The sequence below is a fragment of the Callorhinchus milii genome, unplaced genomic scaffold (genome assembly GCF_018977255.1).
Source record: "Callorhinchus milii isolate IMCB2004 unplaced genomic scaffold, IMCB_Cmil_1.0 Scaffold3, whole genome shotgun sequence".
In the NCBI taxonomy this organism is placed as follows: Eukaryota; Metazoa; Chordata; class Chondrichthyes; order Chimaeriformes; family Callorhinchidae; genus Callorhinchus; species Callorhinchus milii.
Window position 1 is genome coordinate 9,672,443 of NW_024704744.1, and position 27,335 is coordinate 9,699,777.

General features: G+C 41.2%; 1 protein-coding gene across 1 annotated transcript in view; it reads left to right on the forward strand.

Moving 5' to 3' along the window:
* Window positions 1–27,335, forward strand: part of LOC103179026 (CUB and sushi domain-containing protein 1) — a 1,038,598-nt gene that overhangs the window by 802,235 nt on the left and 209,028 nt on the right. The window contains exons 24-29 of the mRNA XM_042332909.1: window positions 2,310–2,501; window positions 3,009–3,135; window positions 4,856–5,058; window positions 13,600–13,791; window positions 23,067–23,205; window positions 26,110–26,297. Of these exons, the coding sequence (XP_042188843.1) occupies window positions 2,310–2,501; window positions 3,009–3,135; window positions 4,856–5,058; window positions 13,600–13,791; window positions 23,067–23,205; window positions 26,110–26,297 (1,041 nt within the window). The remainder of the gene's footprint in view (window positions 1–2,309; window positions 2,502–3,008; window positions 3,136–4,855; window positions 5,059–13,599; window positions 13,792–23,066; window positions 23,206–26,109; window positions 26,298–27,335) is intronic.

Genomic DNA, 27,335 nt, shown 5'->3' on the forward strand with positions numbered 1-27,335 from the left:
TGTGAGTTTATAACAGGAAAACCCCATCATAAACTCAGGCAGCACTGCAGAGGGTGAATGAAACAACAAGTGCCGTACATTGGGCATTGCAATAATTTTAGCAATGCAATCTTCAGCAAGAAGCGTGCGCTTTGCCCAGCTTGACAGTGATTTTAAAGCAAGGAATTTAATAAGTGTTTAAAGGCATACCTCTGATGATATATTGTGTTGATTAAGTATGCATTCACTCCCTTATCAAACGAGGAATTTCAAAACAATTTAGTTCAATTCGCTGTTTTGATTTCTTTCTTACACTGCTAGTGATTGGCTTCATATTTTACTCCAGATTCAGATCAATTTGGATTCCTGTACTGTGTTTCCTTTGTGTGCGTTTCTCTGAAGTTTTTCAAATGATTTATACATAATACATAAACAGGATCTCTCGGTTTCTTCTTTTTTGTTTCATCAACAAGCGTTTCTGAGGGAAAGGAAATGGCATATTTGAACAACCTACAGAATAATCTTTCAGTTATGTTTTACCCTTAAATTGCTGGCATCTCCACAGAGACTCTGGTCTCCCTGGGCTGTCTTATTTCTGTACGCCTTCGATTTACACATGGTGATGTGACACAATTGCTAATCTGATAGCATTAAAGATATTTAAACATCAGGATAGTTTGATTACTGTTGAATTAAACCACCGGAATATATATGAAAATTACAATTTTAAATAAATAGATATGCTTCAAAACCTATAGTTGCGATCACACTGGCATTTCATTTATCCCAGTATTTTCTTCTGTATTCTCCAATAATATGCTCCTTGGGACTGGTCAAAATGATCACATTGCCAAAAATCGCAGTGTAAAATGGTTTTTAATTGACCACTGTTTGGTCAGCGCATGTTTGGCTCTAATCAACCGAAGCCTCGAATGTTGCCAATGTCCTGAGTTGTTCCATGGGATGCTTGCTTAACTCAAAGGCAGTGTCTTAGGAAGCATAGTGAAGCTATTTTGTCCCGTATGATGTGATTCAGACCAAAGGTTGTTGAATTTACTGTGTTTATGTCTATTATATACATGTGTATGTATACATTTTGTTAAGTTTCGCATTCATTCCATTTTTGTAAGATGAGCCAAGACAGTAGAACAAGAGGACATAGGTTTATATTGCAATGGGCAACTTCAGAATAGACACCATGACGTTCCACTTTACCCAGAGGGTAATTAAAGACTGGTACAGGTTGAGAGGAACAGTGGTTGAGACAGGACACTGGACTAATTTCATAAATAGCTTGATGCTGTACTGAAAAATGTCATCAGGAAAGGTGAGATTAGTTTGATCGAAGGGCCTGCTTCATCCAAACCAATCTTGTGATTTTGTGATTATCGGATTATGCACTGTCATAATGTTCAGTGTTCCACTTATTCCATGAGTGAGTATTTGCTGCGTGCTAGGGCATTGCCTACTCTTCCAACTCAGAAGATAGGTTTGGTTGAATAAGCCCATTTGATCTCTTCCTTCCCAAATATCAATCTATTTCTTTGAATGAATCCAATTTCTTGGCCTCAACCACCTTCCCTGGTAATCTGTTCCAGATGTTGAATATCTCCATTTAAAGGAATACTTGCTTGTGTCTGCTATTATAAAATTGCCCTTCTCCACTTTTGGTGCATTCACTCATTGTTTTGATTTGTCAACATGCCATTAATATTGCCATGCATTCATTGGGAGGTATAAGAGTGACCTGGGGAGAGTTCTGTTTAATTTAGAAACTTTTGGGTGTTTGGTTTGGTAAACAAACTGTGGTACGTTTTAAGTGGTGTGTTTTAGCACTAGGTTAGGACATGTCTCTCTCACAGATTGTCTTGAACTGACTGACATAAGGTGTTCCAGTGCATGGAGAGATAACTTGCATAATTCACGGTAACTTAAGTTCAGGAGTATTGCAATTCAAATAATCCTTGGATTTGATATAGTGTCTTTCCACATGGAAGGACATTCAAAGTGCTTCATAGCATTTACTGTAAAGTGGAGTGACTTTGTTTATTGTAGATACAATTTAATTAACAATCATGTTGGAGGTGAGATGTTTTTCCTATTAGTGGAAAACGTTCCTATTGGTTTTATTTTTTGATCCTTCTGTTGTATTAGTGTAAATCATATTAAATTAATCTGCACTTTCGGTCATCTTTCCCTCCCAACTACTTTAACCTTCACTCCCAGTTCATATACCCAGACAAACTCTTTGAGACATCCTCCTGACTTGAATAGCGCTATCTAAATGAAATTTGTGCTGTGTTGTAAATTGCCAACCTTCTTGTTTTTAGGCTTTGACCTGGTCAAGTGTGAGGATCCGGGAATTCCGAATTACGGCTACAAGATCCGGGATGAAGGACACTTTGCTGACACTGACATCCAGTACAGCTGCAACCCAGGTTATACTCTGCATGGCAGCAGCACTCTCACCTGCTTGAGTGGGGACCGCAGAGTGTGGAAAAATCCATTGCCTTTGTGTATAGGTAAATTGTTCATTTAAAATCCCTGATGTTTTTACTGTAATTTCGACTTCTATTGCTCTTAAAAGTGCCAGCGCAAGCATGATGGGCCAAATGGCTATAAATGTCTATGGTCCTATGGTACTGTATTTGGATTGCAAGGAACAAAAAAAATTTAGATGTATTTCAACGGTTCAGGATTTGCTTGAGGTTATATCACTTGGGGTTGGATCCATTGCAAAATTTACTGCAGCCCGTTTACATCAAGTTGCAATGGACCATGTTTTACTGAGACTGAACAACTTGAAAGTGTGTGTGTGTGTGGCTTTTCCTTATCAGATATTTGGCAGCTGCTATCTCCATCCAAATCAGTTCCAGTCTCTAAGGGGTCATCATCGCTGATTCTGAAAATTAAACAAACAAAAAAAATTGCTTAACATCAACATAATTATTGTGTTTAAGACAAGGCATGCCACAGAGAGAAATGTAACCAATCTGGTGTGTTGTTTTGAATTATGAATCATTTTCTAGCGGAGTGTGGAGGACACATTAAAAGTGCCATCGCCGGTAGGATTTTGTCTCCTGGCTACCCAGTGCCGTATGATCACAACATCCACTGTACTTGGAAAATAGAGGCTGATCCAGGAAAAACAATCAGGTATTGCCTTCTGTATCTGCCTCGCCCCCAACCCTCCCATGTCCGTAACCCCCGAACTCATTCTCTCTCCTCACTTTTCCTGCTCACTCCCTCTTTGACCCTCCCTGCTTCCGCCTGTCCTGCACACTCCCTTCTCTCCCCCTTCCTGCTGACCTTTCTCCCCCCCCCACATCTGCTCATCTCCCTTCACCTTCTTTGCTCACCACCTCTCTCACCTTAGCTCACCCCGTCTCTTACACTCTTACCCTATTTTCTCCTAAGCTCTACCTCTTGCTCTGCTGTCTTGATCTATCCTGAAATATTATTTTGGGTTTACTTTATCAATCCCATTTAAAATTGTATATCACTCCATGATCTCTCTCTCTATATATCTATAAGATCCCCTTTGAGACATCTCTTTTCAAGGCTAAAGAACCATAGCTTGTCTAACCATTGCTCATAGATGGTTCCATTAACACTCTGCCCTGTTCTGGGTATAGCTCCCTGATATCTTGGTGACCAGAACTGTATGCAATGCTTTAGGTACAGCATGACCAGAATATGACATCTAAAGATCTAAATTCTTAACTGATTTAGCGATATAACCCAGCATCCTGTTTGCCTTGATTAGTGCTTGGGTGCAAACCCTTGACTGTCCTATATCTTGGAACATCCTACTGATGTGAAGGGTGCAATAAAAATGTTAATTTGTTGTTCTTACTGCCTCACACTATTTTGATATTGTGAGTGATGAGTCAACTAACATCCCTAGATCAGATTCAACTTTCCCATTGACAAGTTCTGTCCCATCCACAGCGTACTTGTGTTTCCTATTCTTACATCATAGTGCCTTGAATTTATCTATATTAACTTCATTTGTCAGTTATCAGCCCATGTGCCGACCCTATCAAACACTCTTTCTAAGAACTTTGCTGCCCCCTCTGATTCCACAGTTCCCAGCACATTGGTGTCATCTGCAAATATAATAACTTTACTCTGGGTCATTAATATATGCAAGGAACAGGAGGGTCCCAGTAAAAACCCAGAGGGCCTTGCTTAATACCTTCCCTCAATTTGTCCGAACTCCCCTAAAAACGACCCTCTGTTTTCTTCCCTTCAGGTAATTCTGAATCCACATCCATATTTTCCTTTGATACCTAGTGATCACTGTTTGGGAAGAAATATTTTATGTGGTGCTTGATCAAACATATTTTGGAAATCTAGATATAATACTACTTCACATGGCTTTCCATAGTCAATTAGGGCTGTCACTCCTCAAATACATCCTTTATATTGAAGCTAGTTTTCAACATTTGTTTAAGAGCCACAGAAAAGCCACTTCAAAGTTAATACTGAGTTTAACAATTTGCCAAATCCTGGATGCTCTGAAATTCTATGGAAATAGAGCAAATCCAGACCTGGGTGAGAATTTCTCCCCACCCATTAGCGATAGTTGAGGCCCTCAACCCACAGTGCTACCAACTTGTGGTCAGGCTGGCCTGGCTAGGTACACTGTGATCATTAACTCATACTACATCAGATGCCTTCCCACAATCAACTTGGGCTCACACCTCAAATACATCTTTTATTGTGAAGCCAGTTTTCAGCAGATTTTTTTATTGAAGACTGTGGGATGGGGAGAAATTCTCACCCAGATATAGGTTTACACTAGTCAGATATAATTTAGAGAAGAGCGCTTCAGGTCTTTACATGTGCATATTTACTGTACTTTTCTTTGCAGCCTTCATTTCATTGTCTTTGACACTGAAGCATCTCATGATATCCTGAAAGTGTGGGATGGGCCGGTGGAGAGTGACATGTTGCTAAAGGAGTGGAGCGGTTCCTCGTTGCCTGACGATATCTACAGCACGTTCAGTTCCATCACGCTGCAGTTTGACACTGACTTCTTCATCAGCAAGTCTGGCTTCTCCATTCAGTTTTCAAGTAGGTAGCAGTTCATCCCCTTTCTCCCCCACTCAGCGTCAAATTACAGCACTGTTAAGCGCTACCCTGTGTGAAGGGAGTTATATAAATGCAACTTGTTGTTGTGAACAAACAGGGGTTCGGGAAATTCACATCTTTCATTATTATTGGAATGTTATAGTTTTGTAGTATTGAGAAGTTTCTAAGATGTGATAAGGCGCTATATCAAAGTTGCATAGCCTTTTAAATTTTTCCTTTTTAAATTTTTGTTTAATGACTTTTTCTAAAATATTATGGATGAATACTTTAAGTGAAGATATTTTCTTTGTAATTTATGAAGGGCACACTTCTCAATGTTAACATTGTTCGCAAAGAGATGCCGAATACAAATGGAAATGCAGCCTGACTGGAGAAAGCAATCTCACTGCTGAATCTCAATGACATTTCAGCAACCTTTGTGTTTCCCACTGTGGACATTAAGTTGGGCACTTTCTTGAGCTCAGTATTGAGCCGTACTAGAACTAAGCAGAGCCAGCTGCACTCTACATCTGGCTCTGCTATTCCTGAGTTGGAAGAGTTTAATGGTGAATTAGCTGACACAATTTGTAATCTATTATATACAACAACAACTTGGATTTATATAGCGCCCTCCATGCCGGACGGGGTCTCAGACATGTACATGTAAGATCAGTTACACAGGACATGCTATTCACTCAGCTGATGCAGTTAGAACTTGCGATCTTCACTTTCACTGCCAATACTATGGGCCTGCACACTTCCCAAAGACCCAAATCCGATCCAAGAAACACTCAAGCTTACGGGTTTAGCTGTGCAGATGGATCAGACCACTTTGGAACAAGTGAATGGTTAAGGAGATGAAAAGATTAACAAGATAATTGTAAATATCAGAAAAAAATTAAACCTCACCAATATGAACCACATGCTACTTTGGGGTTATGCCAAAGTAATCACAACTGTATGTGATTACAGAGTACGACTGGTTTGGGAACAGTTATAATAAAACTGATCAAATAAGGACATAAACAGAAAAGAGGTGAGAAATTAAAATACATCTGGAGAATTATAAATGAGTGTTGTGAAACTGCATGATCCCAATTAATGCTTATTTCACCTAATTCCTGGTAAGAATATGTGCTTATTATTGGTACACCACTAAAGTAAATTTAATTGATTTTTAAAAATTACTTTGCAAGATGCAGATTGAAAATTAAATTGGAATCTTAAACAAACAACAATCTTTCATACCCAGTCATTAGTCGATTGGCGGATCCCTTTCCAGGGGTAATAATCCCTCAAACAAAAATTTGGTCACTCAATCCATGACTGTTTGTGGGACACTTCTGTGTGCAATTGGATGCTTGGTTTTGCCCACAGAATACACAGTCTTTACACTTTACACTTTATTCTGTGAAGCGCTTTGAGACATCAATCAATCAAACCCAGGCCTTCTCGTTTGAGAGGCGAGTGCTCTAACCAAGATCGATTCTTGAATTTCACCACAATGTTTGTTTGGTGTGCAGTCTACAATTAAAATATGTCGGGTGGCCTCTTTTCCAGTACTACTAGCGGAGATTTCAGCTGCTACTTCCCTGATCTCTGAGGCTCTCTCCCTCCCAATATCCCTTCACCTTGTTCCTTCTCTTCCTGCCTTCAAAGACACCTATTTCTTTGACCACATTTGGTCAGCAACAAAATTCTGCTCAGCGCTTGGTGGCCCTGTAGCATTCATTTCTGTGAAATATTTCAAGAGATGCATCCTACATGAAAGTGCTACAGAAATGCAAGTGGTGGTGGTTGTTGTTATTGTCAAAACATTACTTTTGGCTGCTGCAGTTCAAAAGGGTATAGGATGCAATAGTCTGAGTGCTCTACTCGTGCAAACTAGCTCTAAGCCATAGCGACAGGCTGTCAGTGTTGTGAAGCAGTCAATAAGACCCCAACGGGTTGAAAGGAAACTACAGAATCTATTTTAAATAAGAGCCTCCGTTAGATAGTTCCAAAATTGTGCCCTGAGCTGAATGCTGACACGAAGAGCCACAAAGATGCGGAGAGATGACTGCTCATGGATTCTAACTTCTTTGAATTACAAATCCTGAACGGAGACAATTTTGTGAAGGTCATAATGCTACTTACTGTGATCCTTGGTGAAGCATAACACATTTCCGTGGGATATTGGAGGTGATGAAAGGAAAATGTTAGCGACGATGTTACGTTTCCAGAGAAATCTGAGAACTTCAGAAGATCATAAGATCGGTCTGGATGAAGTAGGTCATGCAGATCGATCTTATGTGATCTGATCGCATCCTTCCAGAAGCTGACTTTTAAATCAGTTCAGTATCCTGGCCTCTGCTACCTCTCCCCACAACCTGTTCTAGTTGTGGATCACTCTCTGCTTAGAGATCTTGGTATCTGTCCTGAAATTGGCTTTTAAACTCTAAATCTATATCGTCTTGTTCTACTGCCACTGTTGCAATCCCATTTCAAATTTTGACCACTTTATGAGGTCCCCTCTCAGTCATCTTCTCTCAAGAGCCTGAGCTTATCAGACCATTGCACATATCTCATTCTTCTACCACTGAGGATCATCCTCACTGCTCTTGTAAGAAAATAAAATCAGCCAAATCTGTAAGGAAATAACCTAATTCCTTTAACCAGATATCAGACTGTTTTATTATTATTCGTTCGTTATTCCCCAATATCCCGATGGGTCAGACCAAAGGCCGGTACAATCAACAGATCTTATAACAGAATAACACCACTATAGATATCTCGAGTTCAAGAGTTCAACACTGAACTTCTTGCTTACAGCTTTCAATCTTCCATCTGATATCCTCAGTCTTAGTGTTTCTAGCTCTCAGTCTTCCATCTCCCGTACCCTCGTCTCCGCAGCCCGGGATGGCCCCATTTCCCGTATCCTTGTCTCCGCGACCCAGGTCGGCCCCATCTCCCGTATCCTTGTCTCCGCGACCCGGGACGGCTCCATCTCCCGTATCCTTGTCTCCACGACCCGGGACGGCCCCGTACACAAAGTTATCGGAACTCTTATACCAATATTCATCCAATCATGGTGCGGACATTAGATCACCTGTCGAAATCATGCTGGGTTCACGTGAACACCTCATGGGGTGTACGTGCCTCAGCACACATACACATTGTCCTTAGGACCCCTGTTATCTGATCTAATTGTCTAAGATAGAGGATTGATCAGTTTAGGGCTGTATCTGGTGCTCATTATTTTGTGGTGTGGGATCATTAGTACATTCCTTTTAAGTGACTGATTATTTCTTATCAGTATCCCAGGATGGTTCCAAGGCCCTCTAGTTTAAGCAACTTGCTCATTAATTGCTATTCTTGAGGGTTGCCTTCTGTCGCTTGGCCCTGTCAGAATCTAGCGACTTATTGCTCAGTCGAGATCCTGTGTCGACTGGTACCTTGGACCGTTAGCCCTGTGGGCTTGTTGTCATTTACTGATAAGAGGTGACCCCCTGCCCTGTCTGTTATTCTTTCAAAAACAGAGAAAACTAGATGAGTCCTAACCCACGACAGTCAGTCCAGTTGTCCCCCACACTTAACTTAAAAGTTAACCCATTCACAACATCTATTATGATTCTAGTAGTATACAAAAAGTGTATATTCTAACACTCTCCTCTGTACCACTTCAAGGGACTGGACAGCCCTCTTATGTCACAGTAAGAGGAACTTTATGCAATATTCAAGGTGTAGAATGACCAGTGTAAAAACTGAACCTATTAATCGTCAACGAATCTATATTATTATACTAATTACTCTTCAAGTATCCTTAATTATAGCATTTAGTTCTATAGAAATAATTATATTTTATATTATATTTGAAACCACTCTTATTCCAACTCTAATTTTAATTACTCGTTGGGGAAACCAAAAAGAACGCCTGAATGCAGGTATCTATTTCCTATTTTACACCCTAGCTGGCTCTCTACCTCTATTAATTGCCCTTCTTACTATACAAAATTATATACATTCTTTATCACTAATAATTATCCCCTTTTCCCCAAATCAAATAAACAACTGAGCCAATATTTTATGATGAACAGCATGCCTTATTGCTTTTTTAGTTAAAATACCCTTATACGGAGTACATCTTTGATTACCTAAAGCACATGTAGAAGCCCCAATCGCTGGATCTATAATCCTAAGTGCCCTGTACAGCCTGAACTTCTGCAAACCAGAAAGGAAATCATTACATATAATATATAATAATAATAATCCTTGAACTTGATATAGTGCTTTTCACGTCTTCTAGACGTCTCAAAGTGCTTTACAGAATAGACTGTAAAGTGAATTGACTATATTTTTGGGTGAAACGCAGCAGCCAATTGCGCACAGTAGTATCCCACAAGCAGTCGTGGATTGAAAATGACCAATTTATTATTGTTTTGTCTTGGAGGGATTATTATTAGGCGTGTTGAGTAAGGAAACTTGCCCAAGATTTTGCCCTGCCTGGAATTGAACCCAGATGTCTCGCTTGCAAGGCGAGTGCTCTAACCACTGAGCCACAGGACTCCATTTATCTAAATGAGAGATAATGTGCTCAGTTCGTGAAATCAAAAGAATGGGAAAATGATTTGTCTCTCTATAATTGTGCTATATTGATGTTCGTAGACTATGCACACTACGTTGTAATACAATACAGATTGACATCAACATAGCGCCTTTTATGTTGGGAGGATGTCTCAAGGCATTTAACAGTACTAGCTTAGCACCTGAGCTGTGGTGGGAGCTGGACGGACCCTAAGATGGTCGAAAGCGCAGTGTAAGAGTTAGGTCTAGAGACGGATCTTGAAAGAGGTAAGGGATGTGAGTCAGAGGAACTCTAGAGTTCCAAAGAGTGGGCCCATATAGGCTGAAGTCCTGACTACTGATGGTAGAACAGGGAGTGTGAGGGACATGAAGCAGGTCTTGCAGACACTCAAGATTGTGTGAATTGGAGAAGATAGTGATTCAAGATTGAATTCTATTTGGAGTCAGCCACATTATGGAGAGGTGGACGGGGATAACTTTAGGACTGCCCAGTGGACTGCAATGGTCTTCTGTATTCACTCATTGACATCTGAGCATCTGGGTGCAGGAGAAGGCCTTGGATAGGCTAAGAGAAGCTGAAACCATACCATCTAAAATTAAACTGGTCAGTGGTGGTAAAACTGTTTACAACAACAACAAATTTATATTTATATCGTGCCTTTCAGGCTTATTGACTTTGGCAAGAAAAGGTGTCAGTAATCATTTGCCTGGAAGAAAACACAGCAAATAGAAGTCAAGCTGCGTAAAGAACTGATTGACTGTTGGTTTTACAGAAAGATTTCCTGAAGATAACCATTATTATGCAGGAACTGGGTAGAAATGTAAAATACATGATTTAAGAAATAATAAGTAGAAAGCAAAACAACATGAAATAAGTTGCAACAAAAAACAGAGTAGAGTTGATGTATTGGTAAGAAATAATGTTAAACACTACAGCGGCTCATGGGGTATGATGACTCCTGTGCTCCAGGATTAAGGGGTAGCATCTGTTCAGAAAAGTCAGCAAGGATTTAGCACTTCATTAGGATTGTGGAAATAGACTAGAGGTTTTTGTTTGGGGAATACTATTTATTAGAACTTTTCCTCAGGTGATTCACTTGATGAGGTAGAATCTATTTTCATCTTCTATGGCTGTTTTGGTCATTCCGTTCCTGAGCCAGGTGGGTCTGCAGTAATCCTGGATACTGCTGATGACAGTGGCCAGTCTGGCTCTGGAATGTGTACTCTCTCCATGGAGGGACGCACTCTGCTCATCCGCTCTCAGAAAATATTTGATGCAAGTTGGCTTACGAATCCCCGAGTGAGCTTATAAATAATAATCCTTGCATTTGATATAGTGCCTTATCACATCGTTGAAACATCTAACAGGGTTTCAGAGATTTTAAACAGTAATAATAATCCTTGCAACGTTTTACCATGTCGTTGAGATGCCTCAAAGCACTTCACAGACTATATTGTAAAGTGGATTGATTGTATATTTTGTGGGCGAAACATTTCACAGCAGTGTCCCACAAACAGTCGTCGACTGGGTGACCAAATGTTTTTGTTTTGTTTTATTGGAGGCATTGTTATCCCCGGAAAGCGATCTGCCAATTGACTAACAACCATGTTCCTACTTATTGCTAGGTAAACAGTGATGTATGGAGTAAGGACACTTGCCTAAGGTTTCATCCTTAATGTAAAGAATAGTGATTGTGTATTTGCAGGTGAACGCAGCACCCAACGTGTGCACAGCATTGTCCCACAAAAAGTCGTGAAAGGAATGACAAATTTTATCAGTTTTATTGTTGTTCAGGACTCCAGGAGAAACTTCTTCTCTTTTCAAATAGTGTCTTGGAATGTTAATGTTCACTTGAACAGGCAGATGGGATTCTCTAATTAACATCTCATCCAAAGGATGGAACCCCCAACAGTGCAATGCGCTCCCAGCAAGGCAGTGCGGTGCTAGTCTAGGCACTGAGCCTAAAGGCCTGACATGGGGCTTCAACCAATGACCTTCTGACTCAGTGGTAGAGTGCTACCAACTGAGCCAGGCTGACAGAGCCTGACAGGCTGAACATTAATTGCTCATTTGCTTCATGACTGTCTGGGGACCTTGCTGTGTGCAACTGGCTGCCACATTAGGCATAAAAAGAAAGTGACCTCATTTCACAGCCAATGCTTCATAGGATTTCAACACTACCAGCATTACAATATAAATTCTTATTGTCAAGGAAAAGTGATCTGGGTTACAACAACAGCAAGAACAATGGCCATTTATATAGTTCCTTGAACGTTGAGAAGACATCTCAAAGTATTTGGCACAGCTAAGAGTTCAACCTGGTGGGTGGGTGTGAAGGAGAAGCTGGAGAGGAAAAAAGTGGTCAAAAGCACAGTTGAAGTGTTACACCAGTATTTATGTTTCTCAGTCTCAAAATAAAGGAATCTGGTTTACAGTCTACAAGTAGCTGATAACTGTCCAGGAATTTGAGATGTCCTCTTGACGTGAAAGGTGCAACAGAACGTAAATTGTACCGAACGACAATTTGTTGGACGGCTAAATGATACCGCAACTCAATCCCACTGTGTTACCTTCAAATAATAATGTATACACGAAGGTGTCTGTCTTCCGCTGAATTTGAAAGGGATAATTGATTGGATTATACATTAGCCTTCACAGTTGAAGTGAAATTTATTTTTCGAATGTCAATCCTATTATGCACACAGCACTATCAAAGTCATAAAATACACTAGCTACAGTCCAATACAGGTCTATTTCCTTTATTGTATTAATTAAGTTCAGTCGACTGCCGTGGGGAGCCCAGTGTCTCTGAATGAAATAATCCGGCTATGTACCGTAGGTTGAAAATGAATAACAATCCTCCGCTTTTGCTCATCCGATTCTTAAGGTGGAGATTCATACTGAGTTCAGTGTTGCCGGTGGCTCTCAAGCCACTTGACTCTTGTCTTCATGCGAGAGATGGAAAATGGTTATCAGTGTGGGCCAAGGCAAACATCACAAGTGATCTCATCCTCACCCACGTACTTTCTGCAGCAAATGTCAACCTGATATTTTAAACGCCAAGTGGGCATCAATGTGAGGATTGAGGAATGATGAGTGTAACATCCGTAGCGGACAAGTGCCTGAGGTCGTGATGTGGTCTGCTTGAACTCCTCGTCTCTAAAGAGTGAAGTTGATAAGGATCACTAACACTTTTCAATTGATGTAAAGTTGCTGTCAGGAAACTAAGTAGCATCTCAAGGACATGTCACTGTAAGATAAAATACGCTATTCTAACATTACGCTGATCACTGGTTAGAATGCTTGGAATGTTACTTAGAGTTCCCTTGTTTTTTAGGCCAGTCATGTGTTTAATATATGTGGAAGCCGAGTACGACGCTTAAAAGTGTGCAAACCAGACTGAGAGTTCCACGTATATATACCACCTACGTATGAACATTTCCTTGTGTCCAGAATGTTCACTGAACCCCAGGAGGGATGCACCTTGTTTACCTGATTCTGAAGAGTATTAGACGAAGATTGGCGAAAGTGTGCGTTGTGGTACTGCTGGAGTTACCAGCTGCAATCACCTAGCTTTCCATTGAGTGCAATGTGTGGCAAGCTTCCCGTCGCTTGTCTTATTAGGGAAATCCTATCAATCAGAGCTTTATTTTGCAAGGTTAACAGGAACAGAGTGGGAAGAATGCCTGTTCCAAGAGACATGTCTGTCTCTCCAAGTCCTGCTGAGGAGCCAGGCTGGCTGGTCTGTTATCAGTAGTGCCCTGTAGTACTTTGAACCTGCATGGCTCAGGACAGTCATTAAATAAAACCACTGGTCTGGGATACAGGAGAACCAAGTCAAAAGAGGGATACTCTTGGTAATCTTTGTTTGATCGTGACGTTTTTCAGTTATTAAGTGGACCAATTCTCCCCAATAAGTAATGGTGTTTTCCATGTAACAATATATAAATAAATATACCTTGAACTATCTCGTCCAACAGCCTCAACAGCGACCACTTGCAACGATCCTGGAATTCCACAGAATGGGACTAGAAGTGGAGACAACAGAGAGCCTGGAGATACGGTCATATTCCAGTGTGATCCAGGCTATCAGTTACAAGGAGCTGGTAAAATTATGTGCGTCCAGCTAGACAACAGATTCTTCTGGCAGCCCGACCCTCCAACGTGTACAGGTAATGTAATGGAACCTCCCTGCTGCTGGCGCTCGCTTACAAGAAACTCAGAGCCATTGTTTTGGTTTGTGTTCCCATCCAAAACTGAATGTATCCCTGCATTTCAAATTAATTTCCTCCTTCTAATCTCATCGTTCTTTGTGGTGCGCTGTTTGCACAGATTAGGTTAGCTACTAGGTTTGCCTATGTAACAACATTGAATAACAACAGCTGCATCAGGTTGGAACTTTCTCTCTCTGGAGTTGAGACGATTGATAGGGGACCTCTCAGAGGTGTTTAACATTATTAAAGGATTCGATAAGGTGGACATTGATAGACTATTTCCACTTGTTGGTGATTCCAAATCAAGGGGGTGTAAATATAAGACAGCCAGGAGCAGATCTAAAAGGAAGTTTAGGATGTGGCTGAGGCAAAAAAGCATTGGCATATATAAAAGGAAACTTGATCCATACATTAAGGAACAGGGAATAGAGGGGTGTGGGAGAGGAGAATAAAAGGAGTGGAGATTCATGTGGAGTGTAACCATGACAGACTTGTTACTGTAAATCTATATAATTCAGTGTAATGTTCACTTCATTCTAACCAATTGTGTTTTGTAAATTGCTTTGAGACTTCTCTTGCTATGTGACTGGCACTGTACAAGTGCAAGTTATTATCATGGCATCACGTTTAGGTCGTGAGAGAATAGCTCATTGCAGTCATTTAATTAATGGGAGTGAATCGCAAATCTGCTGACACAGTGAGGAATAGATTACATCAGTGAATAAATAATGTCTGTGAAGTGCAAGTCCAATCTGTGCCACTCACATGAATGCCCATGCGTGTAAATGGATTCCCTGCCTTATTTCTTGTTCATCAGCAACATGGCTCCCTCCACCCTCATTCAGAATGAAACAAACGTTTATTTGAAGAAAAGTGAGTTTGCTGTCCATTTTAGAAACTTAAAGTTGAGAAGATTTAATTCACGCTTAAGAGTATCCAAACAAGACTGAATGTTCTACATATATATGCCATCTAAACATGAAAATGTCCTTGTTTCTGTAATAGAATGTATACTCTATTCCTGGAGGCACACATCTTGCTTACCTAATTCTGGAGACTATTAGCCATATGGCTTAGGGTCCAGAGAGTTTGTGTTTCAATAAGAACTGTGTTGTTCCCGTTTGCTGAACATTTTCTTTAAAACAGCAGTTTAATTATATGCATTGTACATGAATTGTGTTTATCATTTGTCTTTTTGCCCTATATAACAATTAACTGCAGAACTTCCTTAATCTCTCCAACGAACCGTAACACAGTTAGAAATGTTATTCTTGGTGGTTTCTGATGCTTTCCCATCCATTTTCTGAGAAATAATCATTGCAGATTTACTTTCTTTGAATGCTCCAAGCAGCTGGCATGTTTAAAGTAATAATTCTCAAAGTTCTTAGTCATTGTTTTCCTTTTAAACCAGAACTTTAATTAGTCTTTAACGATTAACTTAAATAAATTAATCTTACTGAGTTTTTTTTGAAAGAAACAGAAATTACGGGATATAGCAACACAAAGACATTGTCTGTTCTTCTGTCATAAATTCTCAGCGATTCTTAGAAAAAAACATCACAAATTGCTTTTCTGTATACTAATATATGCTGTATGCACATTCTGGTGTTGTGTGAATTACGGAGAATCAGTACAGCTCACCATTATACATCAGAAAAATGCCTGACATGTGGCTTCAAATGGGTCAGCATTCTATACAAATCAGTTCACATTTTACCAGGGTAGAATAGCATGTTCCATCTTTTTCCTGTATCACATTCACAAGAGCAGAAATAGTAGCTTTTCAACCTTGTCGAGTCCTGTAGTTCAGTGGTTAAAACACTACTCGCAAGCGAGAGGACCTGGGTTCACTTACCAACAGGGCAAAATATTGGGCATGTTTCCTGACTCCACACGCCTCTGCTTACCTAGCAGTAAATAGAAACCCGGTAATAATCCCTCCCACAAAAATAAAATAATAATAATAATAATTTGGTCACTCAATCCACGACTGTTTGTGGGACATTGCTGTGCGTAATTGGCTGTCGCGTTTCGCCCACAAAACATACAGTCAATTCATGTTGAGATGTCTAGAAGACGTGATTAGGCACTATATCAAACACAAGGATTATTATATTATTATTGAATCGGACTTGTCGCCCTCAGTAAATTGGTAAATGTTTTGCTGGGTTTTCACTTGGCTTGAACCTGTATTTCTTTTCAATATGAAGTGAGCTTCCAATTGTAGCTTGTGAAGAGACAAGCTAGGGCTTTCAGTCTTCATAAAAGGCATCTCATAGGAGGCTTTCGAGAGATGTATAACATTTTACCACCACTTGAAATAAAAATCACTAGAGCTACTTTGTTCTTAAGCTAATATTTACAGTGGTTCAGGATGTTTAAGTTTGCTGCAATGTTTTCATGCCCACAGCACATTTGTCCTCCTGAGAANTTTTTTTCTATAGGAACTAAAACATTTTAAAATAATTTTGGGGAAGTAAATAGGATCAAGTTTGCGGTAACTCCTCAAACTCAATCTTTTGTAATTATGAATTGTCACAAACTTTACTCTTTATGTGTATATTTGTCTTAGTGTGTGCTTGTGTATGTGTATGTAAGAGAGAGTGAGTGAGTTTGAGTGTATGTGTGAGAGTGTGAGCAGAATTGTCTATTTGTGAGTTTGTGTGAGTGTGTATGTACGAGTATAGAAACCCAATTCAATGCTTAAAAGTATAGAAACTACACTGCATGCCACCAACATGTGTGAGAATGTGTGTATGAGAGAGTGAGTGTGCATGTGTGAGAGTATCTGCATTCCAGTGTGTGTTAGCAAAAGTATTTTTGTGAGTGTATGTGCATTCGAGTATGTGGATGTGTGAGAGTATGTGTTAGTGTGTAAGGGAGAGTTTGCAGATTTGTGAGTGTACATGAGGGTGTTTGTTAAAGTGTGTGTGTATTCTGGTGTGGGTCAGTGGGGGTGGGAAGGGAGAGAGAAGAGCACTTTTGAGTACATTTTTAGTTGCACTGTTTAGTTGCTTCACATTTTCACTGGAATACAGTACAGAAGCTGCATTACACTGACAATGTGCATTGTTAAGAGGAAACCTTGTTGGGATTTCCCATTCTAAACACACATTATTACCAAAATATTCTAAATTGAATGTCCTGCAGAGCAGAACCCCCAGAGCATCATGATTCAGACAACGTTTTCTATGATTCAGATCTGTGCTCAAAGAATCACCCTAATTAAACAACACTATGTGATGCTTGTTCCTGAAAGGAAAAAATTACAGATCAGCATTGAGTGCTTTTGCAACACCCTCATGATCTGCTGTTTGGTATTCCATCTGGCTGGCCACAACATAAATCCCCTCTTGACTGGTCTGTAGAATTCCTTGAAGTAGAAAATAAACATCCTGCAGAAAAGAATACAGTATTTAGAATACTTTGTACTGTATTTTTGTGTGATGCACACTTGCTGCTTGCATTAACCTGTGTTTTATCACACAAGCTCCGTTTGTGCTCAGATATTGTGAGACGATGTTCCCTTTACTGACACCTCCTTGCCCCACCCTCGCAACCATGTGAAAGACTTGTTCCTGCTGTCTGAGCAATCTCTTACAACAGGTTATAAACTCAGGATTGCCACTGGAAAAGTTAAGAGGGATATGAGGAAAAATGTTCTGATATGTTATAATAATAATAATAATCATTTTTAGTTGCACTGTTTAGTTGCTTCACATTTTCACTGGATTATCATGTCATTGGGACATCTCAAACAGCTGCATAGGATTTTACTGTAAAGTGTAGTGACTGTGTATGTGTAGGGAATCACAGCGGCCAGTTTGTGGACAGTACAATAACAACAACAACTTGCAATTATATAGTGCCTTTACACATCTCAGAATGATTGACATTGGCTGACTTGATGCCTATGTTGCACAGTATGTTGTTGGAACATGGAAGACCCTGATTGCTGATTGCAACTATAGAACCATTGACATGAATGGATGCCACATGCCATTTAAAAGAGTATTGGATCAACACTTGACAATATCAAAGTGTGTGGAGTAAGAGCAGCCAATTGGGATGTATCGATATATGAGGTGTATAGACTAAGATTGAAGAGCAAGCACCAGTATAGGGTTGACACTCAAATGCAGCGCTGGGGGGTTGTTGCGTTGTCGGAGGTGAAGTTAAAGATTACATGGCACTATTCGAAAAGAGAAAGGAGTTCTTCCCTGTGTCTAGACCCAAAAAAATAGATCTTTTGTTTCACGGCTGTTTGTGGCACTTTGCTGTGTGCAAACCGGCTGCCGTGTTGGCCTGCAAATCCAGTGAAGTGCTTTGAGATGTCCTTCCAACGTTATAAGGCGCTGTATCAATTTTTATTGAATTATTATTAATATATTGGAGTGTCACAAGGTACCCTATATTTGTAATAATACAATAATAATCTTTGCAAATTATCTTGCCTTCAAAGCATCTCAAACCACTTCACAGGATACACTGTAGGGTGATGTAACTTGTAGTTTATGGGCGAACGGTGCAACCAAAATGGACACGTCCCACATGCAGCCATGGAGCGAATGACCAATTTTATTTGCATCGTAGGTGACCATTATAGGTTGTGTAGTAAAACGGCTCATTTAATGCTGACTGCATTCCTCCTAATTCCAGAGTATTGAAACCTACTCTCAGCTTCAAGCAGAATGAAATGTTTAAAGCTCGCTTGGTGGCACCCCCTAAACTAATTGTAACGGTTTCAGTTGAATTTGTCAATCCCAATCCAGATACGCGGGAAGATTAGCACTTTTGTACCTGTTGATCCTGGATACAGAAATGAATGAGATAAGAGTCTCCATAATATATTCTGTGTTGGAACTGCCAACTAGCAGGGCCTTCCAATTAGAACTGACATTTTACATCTTGCCAGCACATTTAAGCATTAGCCTGGGGTTTTAAAATGCTTTTGGTTATGTCGCATGGATTTGAACATACTTGTATATATTTGCATATTTTCAACAAAGGTGGTTTATTTTAGGGTACAGCTTCAGAGCGGGTTATTTGAGAACCCCAATGGAAGAAGAACTTATTTTGTTTCTTTGATAATATGTTTTTTTCGCCCCCAGTGATATAAAAAGACAAATTACTGCTGTGTTTCCAGAGCCTTTACTATGGCAGTTTATCTAATACACGTCACTGAACACCACCTATCCAACAATCTAAAGTCAGTAGAGGAGCATCTGGTTATATGTGGGAATCGGTGGCTTGGTACTAAGCACAAAACCTCCAAAATTTTCCAATATAAAACATTTCATCAGCAATGAGAACTTCCAATTAAGTCGCTCCTTTCACCAACAGTGAACATCTCGAAATGTTTCGGAATCGCAGAGCAACAACAACAAAATTACATTTGTAAAATGCCTTTCACCTCCCTTCCTTCCTTCAAGACCCATCTCAAGACCCTTCTCTTCGACTGTACTTTCGATCTCCCTGCTTCCCCCCCGCCCTCCATTCTCCCTGATCTCAACCCCCAGCTTGGGTTCGAAACTCGGTCTGTCCAGCGCCTTGGGACGACCTCCCAACATGAAAGGCGCTATACAAATGTAATTTTGTTTTTGTTGTTGTTGTTCATGTTGGGAGGAAGTCCCAAGGTGCAGAACAGTCAGGGATCAGACCCCAGTTGTTGGGGGCAGGGTTGGGATGAGGGAGGGTAGATAGGTAGGAGGGCAGGGTCAAAAAGGAGGATCTTGCGTCATGCCTTGAAGGAGGCAAATGAGGGAGCAAGGCGAAGGGATTGTGGAATGGAGTTCCAAAAGGTGGGGGCAGAGAGGCTAAAAGCCCGGCCACTGATGGTAGAGTGGTAGGACCAGGGAGGGAAGGAAGTTTACCTTGTCTAGTTTGGGAACTCTAACCATAAAATGAGAGATGAGCAATTGACCAAAGTAGGAAGATTGTTGTATGTCGGCAGGAGAATAGGGCTGGTATGAAAAGGCCATCAAGTAACTACATTTAATCTCAAGAGGAATTTCACAGCGAGAGCTTCTGGGAAAGGTATGAGACTGTATTTTCTATAATTTCCCTGTTTGTTGTCACCAATCTAATTGTTCTTCGAGTGCTTTTACATGAAAGGCACCATATCAATGCATGTTGTATTTAAACATCACAGGGAACTTTTGAGGTTTTGGTTATGCACACAGAGATAATATCTTGTTCTGACTAGTAAAATGTCTCAGATCTCTGCAGAAGCCTGATTGAAATTACAAATTGTTTTGCAATTATTTTCTACGTGTGGGATTTCACTTGAAGATTTTAGTTCCCCTGAAGGAGAATTCAAATGTTCTGCGGGTTGTTGAGGTGTCAGAATAATGAACTTAGCAGGTGGCTTGTCCATCTGTACTGTTGTATTTGAAAGAATAAAGTGCTCATGTTAAAGTAGATTTTTTTGAGGCATTTAATGGGAGGGGAGAAACTCGACACATTGAAGTAGAAGGTAGCAGAGAATTTTAAGGGTTATGGAAAAAGAGCAGGAATAAAAGGTCTGTAAAAATCTAATAAACTGATAGAAAGACTTGATGGGCTGAACAGTCTCTTCCTGTTTCTGTTTGTCTATATATGATCCTTGGAGGACTCCTGTAGCGTATTGGTTAGAGCACTCGCCTCGCAATAGAGAGACCCTGGGTTCAATTCCCGGGCAAGGTGAGACCTTAGCAATTTTATTTAATCCACACACTTCTGTTTATCTAGCAGTAAGTAGGTAGCTTGATGTTAGGCAATTGACAGATCACTTTCCTGGGGGTAATAATCTCTTTTTTAAAAAAAATAGTCATTCATTTCACGGCTGTTTGTGGGACACTTCTGTGCGCAATTTGGTCCGTTTCGACCACAAAATATACAGTCAATTCAATTTACAGTATATCCTGTGAAGCGCTTTGAGTCACCTTGAAAATTTGATAGGGCGCTATATCAAATGCAAGGATTATTATTATTAAGAGCATTGTACTCTTCCCTGGCTCATAAATCTACAAACCTTGATATTGTACATTTATAATATTTTTGCAGTGTGGCTTTGTGCTGCAAAATCCACTGTACAGTAAAATTATTATTTATATTACTATCCTGCCCACTTACCTACACTGTTTGCTTATCTGCAATGGAGACCGTCCCAGATAATGTGGAGTCCTGTAGCTCAGCGGTTAGAGCACTCACCTCGCAAGCGAGAAACCTGGGTTCGATTCCCGGCAGGGCAAAACATTGGGCAAATTTCCTTACACCACATGCGTCTGTTTACCTAGCAGTAAGTAAGAACCCGATTGTTAGGTGATTGGCGGACTGCTTTTACGGGGGTAAATAATTCCTTAAACAAATATTGGTCACTCAATCCACAACTATTTATGGACACCGCTGTGTGCATGGCTGCTGTGTTTCGCCCACAAAATATACAGTCAATTCACTTTACACTACATTCTGTGAAGTGCTTTGAGACGTCTCGAAGACGTGATAAAGGGATATGTCAAATGTAAGGATTATTGTTATTATTATAATCAGCTCTCTATGATTTTTTTCTACATATTATTTTCACTACTGTGACAAATTACCAGTGACTGAGCATTTCCCATCCCTCCCTCTCAGCAGTAAAGAAAGAAGCAAATCCTCTTTCTGTACTACTTATACAGTTTGTTACAGAGGTGCTGGCCTAATATTCCCAATCTGTAATTGTCCCAGTTGGATGGCCTCCAGTGAGATTATTTTAAGGAGATAGTTTAAGGCTGCAATAGGTCCCTTTTGCGCCTGTCCAGTGCCAGAGGCATTAATGCACATCATGAAACTGCAGCGCCTTGACTTTATGCTGGAAAAATTGAAGGTATTGTTGAACGTGTCTGGAAACTTATCTGCTCAGTTGGCAGGTGTGCGCTGATAACTGTTACTCTGTGTGTGTGTATGTGTGTGTGTGTGTGTGGTCGGCTGAAGCCAGCTGCATACATTGGATGCTCCAGTTTGCGTTGAAATGAATGGCTTCACTGTGCACATGCAGAGCGGCTGTCGAGAACGTGAGAGTGCGATCACCTCGACAGTGTCACTGAGACAGCATTGTTTCTTGTACCTCACCTACACAGTATCCCAGGCTCCCGTCAATATAACAACAGTGCAAACAATCACTCTCTCGATTGAGTGGGTTTTTAGACGACAATCTCTGCTTTGCATTTCAACCGCAAAATATAGTCAATTCAAGTCACAGTATATTCTGTGAAGGTGTTGAGATATCTCGAAGACTTGATAAGGCGCTGTATCAAATGCAAGGATTGTTATTATTGTAATTAATATTTACAATTGAGAAAGAATTGTTTCAGCCTGGCTCCCTTGGTAGCACACTCATCTCTCAGTCAGCAGATTGTGTCTCCACGTTGGGACTTTTAACTCACAGTCTAGGCTGACATACCAATGCCGAGGTGGGGGTGGGCTGCATTGTTTAGAAGTGTCGTCCTTCAGACAAAATATCAAACTGAGGTCCTATCTGCCTGTTCAGGTGAACATTAAAGATTCCAGAAGAGAAGATATTTTTAGTATCCTGGCCAACAATCCTCTGAATAAAATTGTTCATTCAGTTCATTGTCTGTCATCTTGGACATTGATTTGCATAAATTTGAATGTTGTGTTCCCCTACAACATAGACAGTCACTACACTTTACTGAAGTGTTTTGAAATATGCCCCTAATCACTAGATTGGTTTGAATGAAAAAAGCCCTTCAGCCTATCTGATCTCATCTCTCCAATGTCTTCCCAGCACAGTTTCAAGCTGCCTTCCTGACAACCCATTTACCTTTGGGTAAAGAAAAACTTTCTGAAAGCTGTCCTGAATTTGGCTGTTGCAATTCTTAACCTATGTTCTCTTGTTTTACTGTCGTGTGCATCCTTAAAGTTCTGTCCTGGGTTTACATTTTCAATTCCATTTAAAATATTACGCATCTCTATAAGATCCCTTCTGAATTGTCTTCTCATTATGTAAGGTGTTATACAAAATGTAAGGTTAATAATAGTAATAATGAGTAATATTATTATAAACATGAAGAATATCAGAAACTGATCTCATTTGAAAGCCTTAGGAAATTCCTTCCTCTCTATTCTAACCTCACACAGCAGATTGGAGACATTCTGTGCTGCTGTTTCGAGGCTAAATACAAATTAATTCTCCTGTCTTCTCATCTGTGTGAGGTTCTTTAATTTGTTCTCTCCCTTTGTTGTTGTGACAGCTGCCTGCGGTGGGAATGTAACGGGCCCTGCGGGCGTTATCCTATCTCCAAACTTCCCTCAGCCCTATCCTCATGGGAAGGAATGCGACTGGAGAATTAAAGTGAATCCCGACTACGTCATAGCTTTGATATTCAAAAGGTAGATTACACACACATTACATGCCTGAGGATTAAACTTTTAACCTTGTCAAACCGTATACTAATCAATCGAGTTGTCTTAAATGAAACTCGATTCATAAAAATTAAATAAAAAATAATAATTGGGTCACTCAATCCACTACTGTTTGTGGGACACTGCTGTGTACAATTAGCTGCCGCGTTTCGCTCACAAAATATACAGTCAATTCACTTTACAGTATATTCTGTGAAGCGGTTTGAAACGTGTCCACACCTTCGAACCTGTCTCCTGCTTCTTTCTCACCATCACTATAATCTGCACGAAACCGACCACCTGCTCCCTCGACCTCATCCCTACTCTCGTTACCTCCCATCTCCATCTCCTTGTCCGTCATAAACATCATAAACCTCTCCCTGTCCACTGGCACCTTTCCCACCCCATTAGAAATGTCTGTCATCAATTCTAAACTTAAAAAACCCTCCCTGGACCCATCCCTGTTCTCAAACTACCGCCCCATCTCCAATCTCCCTTTCCTCTCCAAAGTCCTGAAGTGAGTCATTGCTTCGCTGCTTCGTCTCCCGCCACTCCCTTTACGAACCTCTCCAATCAGGTTTCCGTGCCGCCCACAGCACAGAAACGGCTCTGGTCAAAGTGACTAATTGCAAGAGGACATAGACAGACTGGTAAAATGGGCAAACATGTGGCAGTTGAAGTTTATTGTGGAGTAATGCAAAGTGATGCATTTTGGGAGGAAGAATGAGGAGAGGCAATATAAGCTGATGGTACAATCTTAAAGGGGGTGAAGGAACAGAGACCCGGGGGTTCATATAAGCAAATCTTTGAAGGTGGCAGGACAGGGAGATAAAGCTGTTAAAAAAAAGCATACGGGATACAAGGCTTTATAAATAAAGGCATAGAATACAAAAGTCAGGAAGTTATGATGAAACACTGGTTAGGCTCAGCCAGAGTATTGCGTTCAGTTCTGGGCACCACACATTAGGAAGGATGTCAAAGCGTTGCAGAGGGTGCAAAGGAGATTTATCAGGATGGTACCACGAATAAGGGATTTCTGTTATCAGGAAAGGATAGAGAAGATGGGATTATTCTCCTTGGAGCAGAGAAGATTAAGAGGAGACTTAATAGAAGTTTCAAAACTTATCAGTGGATTCAATCGGGTGAACAAGGAGAAACTATTTCCACTGGCAGGTGGGTCGGTAACCCGAGGACATGGATTTAAAATAGTTGTTAAAAGAAACAGAGGGGAGGTGAGGAGAAATTTTTTCACAAGAGCGAGGTGTTGGAATGCATTGCCTGAAAGGATGCTGGAAGTTGATTCAGTAACAACTTTTAAGAGAGTAGATATTTATTTGGGGAGAACAAGGTTGCAGGGCTATGGGGAGAGAGCGGGAGCGTGGGATTGATTTGGATGGCTCTTTTCAAAGAGCCGGCACAGACAGGATGGGCCAAATGGCCTCCTTCTGTGCTGTATAATTCTATGATTTTATGAAATTCTGTCCACCTGCGACCAGGGCTCCCTCTGCTTCCTCGTCCTCCTTGACCTCCCTGCTGCCTTCGACACCATTGACCACTCTATCCTCATTCACCGCCTCTCCTCTCACCTCAATCTTCATGGTTCTGTACTTGAATGGTTCAGATCGTACCTCTCACACCGCCTCCACTTAATCTCCACAAACAGTTTCTCCTCTAGCCCCCACACCATCTTGTGCAGCATTCCTCAGGGCTCTGTCCTTGGTCCCATCCTCTTCAATATCTATATGCTCCTCTTGGTGACATCATCCACAGACATGGGGTTATTTTGCACATGTATGCGGATGACACCCAACTCTACCTCTCTGCCTCCACCCTTGACTCAAGGACCACTGCTGTCCTGACAGAATGTCTGTCAGACACCAATTCCTGGATGAGAGTTAACTTTCTTCAGTTGAACATCAACAAGACCGAAGGTCTCCTGATTGGCTCCCGTCAGCGCCTCCTCACCTTAGGCATTGACAGGATCACCATCCATGGATGCAATCTCACTAAGCCATTCTGGAACCTTGGCATCTGTTTGACCCTTAACTATCCTTTTTACCCCAGCCATGACCCTCTCTGCCTTCCCCCACCTCTGCAACATCGCCCGGCTCCGCCATTGTCTCACACTACAGGTTGCTGAAATCCTCATACACACATTCATAACATCCAGGTTTGACTCTGCAAACTTCTTGCTTGTGGCCTCCCCAACTCCTCCGTCCAAATGCTGTAAATCATCCAGAACTCTGCAGCCAGTGTCCTCACACTCCGTGACCCTATCCCCCCATTCTCACCCAACTCCACTGGCTTCCCATACACAGAGGATACCGTTTAAGATCCTGGTCCTCACCTTCAGAACCCTCCATGGCCTTACTCCCCCCTACCTCTGCGATCTCCTAACCCCCTACCAATCTACCAACCTGGCCGCTCCCCCCACTCAGGGGCTCCAGACTGCTTCACGTTACCCACCTCGCCCGTCCCACTATTGCGGGTGGGCATTCAGCCACTCTGCCCCCACCCTCTGGAACTACATTCCACAGTCCCTCCGCCTCGCCCTGTCCTTGCCTCCTTCAAGTCCCATCTCAAGACCCTCCTCTTCAATCGTGCTTTTGATCACCCTCCTTACCCCCCCTGCCCTCCACCCTCCCAATCCCGTCCTCCAGCTCGGGTCCAAACACTGACTGTACAGCACCTTGGGATGTCCTCCCAATGTGAAAGGCGCTATACAAATGTAATTTTGTTGTTGTTGTGATAAGGTGTTACATCAAATGCAATGATTATTACTATATTATTATTATAATAAATGCAAGGGGTTTTATTTATTGTGCGACACATTGGAGACGCCATGCCTTTCTGAATATCCTTTCTGTCTCCTTGCTGTCTCTTTTATTGCAGTTTTAATATGGAGCCCAGCTATGACTTTCTGCATATTTATGAAGGGGAAGATTCCAACAGCCCATTAATTGGCAGCTTTCAAGGATCCCAGTCACCTGAGAGAATCGAGAGCAGCGGTAATAGCCTGTTCCTGGCCTTTCGCAGTGACGCCTCTGTCAGTATGGCAGGATTTGCAATCGAGTATAAAGGTATTAACTAATTTCTGCACATCCAAGGCACTGAATCATAGATTACACCATTTAAAATGCTTAACTACTGTGGGATGCTAAACTAGTAATTAATCCCTTTTTTCATCCACAATAACAGGGAACCAAGATTCACTTAGTCGTTTGATGTTTGTAATTTCATTTATTTTAGGTCATAAAAACATTGGATAATTGGAGAGCATTTTCTTTGCTGCTCTCACATTAAGAGTGGGGTGTTACAGTGTAGTAAATCTTGTCAGTTTTGGACTTATAACTATCCACTGTTTGCTATTTCCATTTACAGGAATCACAGTTTTTCTCCGATCTGCTGATATCAGAAATTCCACTTAGTCTACGAACATTTTAGTCTTCAAGTTTAAAATAGCCAGAATTGTGGGAAATTATTAAATTAAATCGTAAACATATCTTAATGACTGGATTGGGATTCAAAGTATACAAAACACAGGATTCAACAGCAACTTCCCAGAGCTTTACGAAATGTTTGAGTAGTATTATACTAGGCCTTTCATACTACAACAACAACAACAAAATTATATTTATAGAGTGCCTTTCACATCAGGAGGACGTCCCACAGCGCTGAACAGTCAGGTGTTGAGGCCCAAATATGGGGAAGGGAAGGTGTAGGGGTGAGGGAAGTCAGAGAGGTGGGAGGGCGACCAAAGGCACGATCGAAGAAATGAGTCATGAGACCGGCCTTGAAGGAGGTAAGGAAGGAAGCGAGGCGAAGGGTCCGTGGGATGGAGTACCAGATTGTGGGTGCAGAGGCTGAAAGACCGGCCAGCGATAATAGGGCGGGTGGGGCGGGAAACATGGAGCAGACTGAAGCCCGCTGAATGGAGGAGCAAGTAGGTTGGTAGAGTCAGCAGGTCAGAGAGGTAGGAGGGGGCAAGGCCATGGATAGCCTTGAAAGTGAGGATGAGGATCCTGAACTCGATCCTCTGTGGGATGGGGAGCCAGTGGAGTCGGGTGAGGGTGGGAGTGATGGGGTCACAGAGCCTGGTGCGCGAGAGTACACAAGCC